This window comes from Fulmarus glacialis, unplaced genomic scaffold (assembly GCF_000690835.1).
Source record: "Fulmarus glacialis isolate BGI_N327 unplaced genomic scaffold, ASM69083v1 scaffold10581, whole genome shotgun sequence".
NCBI lineage: Eukaryota > Metazoa > Chordata > Aves > Procellariiformes > Procellariidae > Fulmarus > Fulmarus glacialis.
The window spans coordinates 71,435-75,586 of NW_009190887.1; the positions used below are offsets into that span (position 1 = coordinate 71,435).

Consider the following 4,152-nt stretch of genomic DNA (forward strand, 5'->3'; position numbering starts at 1 on the left):
CCCAGAACTTTCAGTTTCAGCAATCTGAAATCACTGGGGTCAGATTATTTTTCATCAGTCCCTGAACTGCAGCTTCTGGATCTTACAAGGTAATGAGTTCTTTTATGTGGATACTGGTTAATCTTGCTTCACCAGCTGGGCCACCGTGGTTGCTTATTTTGGGGTCTGTTGGTCTTGGCTGTTTTTTTTTTTTTTTTTTTTGCTTGTGATTTTATCCTTGTGTCTGTCTCTCTGCACATCTCCATGGTCAAGTGATGTGCAGCTTTTAGTCCAGTTACACAGTGCACACCCTCTGTGCAGAGCTGAGGCTGTCAGTCTGATCTTGTAGGTTGGGATGTGAGAAGGAGGAGGAAGATGTTTTACTTCTCTCTGAACAAGAAAAATGTCAGACTTTTCATTGTTACAAAAACTCTGAAATGGAACATCTTGGGTGAGCTGTTTTTCTAATCACAGTGTAAAAAAAAATAAAATGAAGGTACATTCATTTTCTAGAAGGCTGTTTTAAAATATCAACATATTCTCTTTTCCCTTCTCCTCACATATCTGGGGGAGGAGATGGGGGAGGCTTATTAGCAAATTTGAATTGATATATAATTTCCATTGACTTGAGACAACAGTTTCTCTGGGTAAATTGTTTCACTGGAAAATGTCACTCAGTCCCATCACAGTTACAGCTCCAAAGTGGCTGAGTGGCAGAGCAGGTTTGCTATAAGGCACTGGCTGGATTATAAAGCTAATTTTGCTTGAATTCATTGTGGAATGAATTTGGGTCTCAAATTTTGGATCTTCCCATGTGAAACCACCTTTAGGTAGCCACCCTCTTTTTCCCTCTCCCTTTTCTCATTCAGAGCCATCATGGCCTGGGGTCTGTTCCCTCTCAGATATCATCAGCAAAACTGGTGACAGAGTTGTGAGCTTTGCCCATGCTGGTGCCAGTGGGACTGCCCGGATGGGGCTGAAGCGACAGTCTGAAGGCTGTGAGGGTGCAAAGTGTAAGGGAGTGCTGTATCTGGTTGGCTCTGCCATCAATTACGGTCCTTACAATGTTACTTTGGCCTAAGCAGAAAGCTAAAATGCTTCTTTCTTGCTGCCTGCATGAATTTTTTGACCTTCGCTGTGGCTCAGGGTCTCTTGTTTCGCAATTGAACTTCAGATTTAGAGAGGAAGGAGGAGGTAAAAGAAGGTCTCCTGCTGAGGAAGGGTTCCCTTTGCACTTTCAGGAGTGCTGGCTCTGCCCTGCACAGTAAAGCCAAACCAACTTCCAGCGTGAGGTTGAGCCTGAGAATGTTGCACCAGCACTTAGTGCAGTAGCGTTAGTGAACATGTAATGAAAGGGACAGTGTTTCATGCACATTTACTCTCTTTTCCTGCCCAACAGGTGCCACCTCCAAACAATAGAAGATAACTCTTTTAAGAATCTTCATAAACTTTCCACCTTAATTTTAACTGCCAATTCCCTCCAGTACCTGGGGACAGCAGCCTTCTATGGCTTAACATCTCTGAAAAAGCTAGTATTGGTGGAAACCAACATAGCCTCTCTGACTGACTTACCCATTGGACACTTGCATAACCTGCAGGAGCTGAATTTGGGCCACAACAACATTGCTTCATTGAAGCTTCCCAAGTATTTCACCAACCTGACCAGCCTCAGGCACCTGAGCTTTCTCTCCAATAAGATCACATATATCTCCAAAGGAGACCTTGATGCCCTAAGGGAAGCGAGCAGGCTCAACCTCACACTGGTGCTTTCCTTGAATGATATAAAATACATAGAGCCAGGGTCCTTTGCAAAGCTTCACCTTAGTGAGCTGGTTCTAAGGTCCTCTTTTCAGAACTTCAATGTGATGCACACTTCTCTTCAAGGCCTGACTGGTTTACAGGTCAACAGACTAATAGTTGGAGAATTTAGCGACAGTCAGAAATTGGTAAACTTTCAGAGTGGACTCTTGAGTGGACTGTGTCAGGTACGAATGCAAGAGTTTGTCTTAATCTGTTTCAGGGAATTTGAGAATAACACAGACACTCTTTTTAACTGCATAGGCAATGTCTCCAGTATTCGCTTGGTGGACCTCCAACTTGAAGAGGTGTCAGAGGTTCCTATGTTCTCTCAAGTGAAACAGCTGGAATGCAAGAAATGCAAGTTTAAGGAAGTGCCTGCTGTGAAGCTGTCTCTTTTCAAGGAGCTAAGAGTGCTTCGTATTACCAAGAGCAAACACCTCAATAGCTTCCGGCAGAAATTCGACAGTTTAAGTAACCTGGAGGTCATAGATTTGAGTGAGAATCACCTCTCTTTCACTCGCTGCTGTTCCCCTCAGTTTCACAGGTGTCCAAATTTGAAACACTTGAACCTAAGCTTCAATTCTGACATCAGTGTGACTGGAGATTTCACTAACGTGAAGAATTTGTTATATTTGGACCTTCAGCACACAAAGTTATTTGCTCCTGGCTCCTACCCCGTCTTTCTATCCCTTCAGAAACTCATTTACCTCGATATTTCCCATACCAGAACTCATGTTAAATCCCAATGTACATTTTGTGGCTTGAACTCTTTGCAAGTGCTCAAGATGGCAGGCAACTCCTTTGAGAACAATAAACTGGCCAACAACTTCAAAAACCTAAGTCACCTCCACACCTTGGATATTTCAAGTTGCAAATTAGTACAGGTGGATCGAAGTACATTTGATGCCCTCTCTGAACTAAAAGAGCTAAACATCAGCAACAATAAGCTACTGAGCTTTGATCCAGTAGTCTACAAGCCTCTCCAAGCCCTCACAGCCCTAGATTTCAGCAACAACCAGCTGAGTGTTCTGTTGGACTCAGCCCTGGAAATCCTGCCTGATAGTCTGGTCCTGTTAGACATCTCTCAAAACCTGTTTGAATGCTCTTGTGTATACCTGAACTTTCTAAAATGGGTCAAGGAAAAGCAGGAGCTACTGCAGAACAAGGAGCTGATGATATGCCACACGCCTGCCTACGTGAAGAACGTAAGCCTGTCAAGTTTTGATCTGTCCTCCTGCCAACTCAATGCAAGCACAGTGGCATTCTCAGTGATCATGTTGCTTGCTGCAGTGGTGTTCCTTTTCCTGATTTACAAGTACTACTTCCAGCTATACTACTCATTGGTGCTGCTCAGTGGGTGTAAACACTCTGCAGAAAGGGGTGACACCTATGATGCATTTGTTATCCACTCCAGCAAAGACCAAGAATGGGTGATGAAAGAGCTGGTGGAACCCTTAGAAGGAGGAACACCTCCCTTCCAGCTTTGTCTTTACTACAGGGATTTCCTACCAGGGGTACCCATTGTCACCAATATAATCCAAGAAGGTTTTCTGAGTAGCAGAAATGTCATCGCGGTCATCTCTACTGACTTTCTGGAGAGCAAGTGGTGTAGCTTTGAGTTTGACATTGCCCAGTCCTGGCAGCTTGTTGAAGGAAAGGCTGGAGTCATCATGATTGTACTAGAAGAAGTGAATAAAGCCTTGCTGAGGCAGAGGCTGGGGCTGTCCCGATACCTGAGAAGGAACACATATCTGGAGTGGAAAAACAAGGAAATAAGCAGGCACATCTTCTGGAGGCAGCTGACAGGAGTCCTGCTAGAAGGCAAAAAATGGAATCACGAGGAGGTAAAGCTTATGTAAGAGAAAGAGGGATCACTTCTGTCCTGTCTCCCATCCTGGCCTTGGCTGATGGCTGGTACTCAGAAGTTGGTTCTTCTGTAGCTGTTCAGATTTGGAGGAAGTGGATGGAGGCACTGTAAAAACACTACAGAAATACCTGCCTTGCTGGTTGTCCTTTCTCAAGGGAACTTGCAAGCTAAGGAGTGACAACAGCTAGAAGATCTCCACATGCCTCAGCTCCATGTTTGTCTGTAGCTGTCAACCAAAGCTGTCAACTGTAGCAATCCACGCAGGTCTGGTGGGTTGGCGAATAGATGGACTGCTCTTACCGTCATTTGTCTGCCTCTGAAACTGGATTTGGGTCCTGGGGCCATTTACCCAGTGTCAGAGTCTGTTGCTTTGAGTGGACCCCAGGATCTCCAGGGGCGAGCAAAGGTACAGGATTCTTGGCTGTAAAAATGGGTGGGAAACAGAAACAAGATTTGGATCCTGAAAGTCTTGGGTCTGCCCCCTTAGGCACCATGACTCAAGGGAA

General features: G+C 44.8%; 1 protein-coding gene across 1 annotated transcript in view; it reads left to right on the forward strand.

Moving 5' to 3' along the window:
- TLR4 (toll-like receptor 4) overlaps positions 1-3,638 on the forward strand; it is a 4,670-nt gene extending 1,032 nt beyond the window's left edge. Inside the window, 3 exon segments of the mRNA XM_009586474.1 lie at positions 1-7; positions 9-89; positions 1,379-3,638. The exon segment at positions 1-7 is cut by the window's left edge and continues 106 nt beyond it. Coding sequence (XP_009584769.1) covers positions 1-7; positions 9-89; positions 1,379-3,638 — 2,348 coding nt within the window.
- Positions 3,639-4,152: the final 514 nt, after the last annotated feature.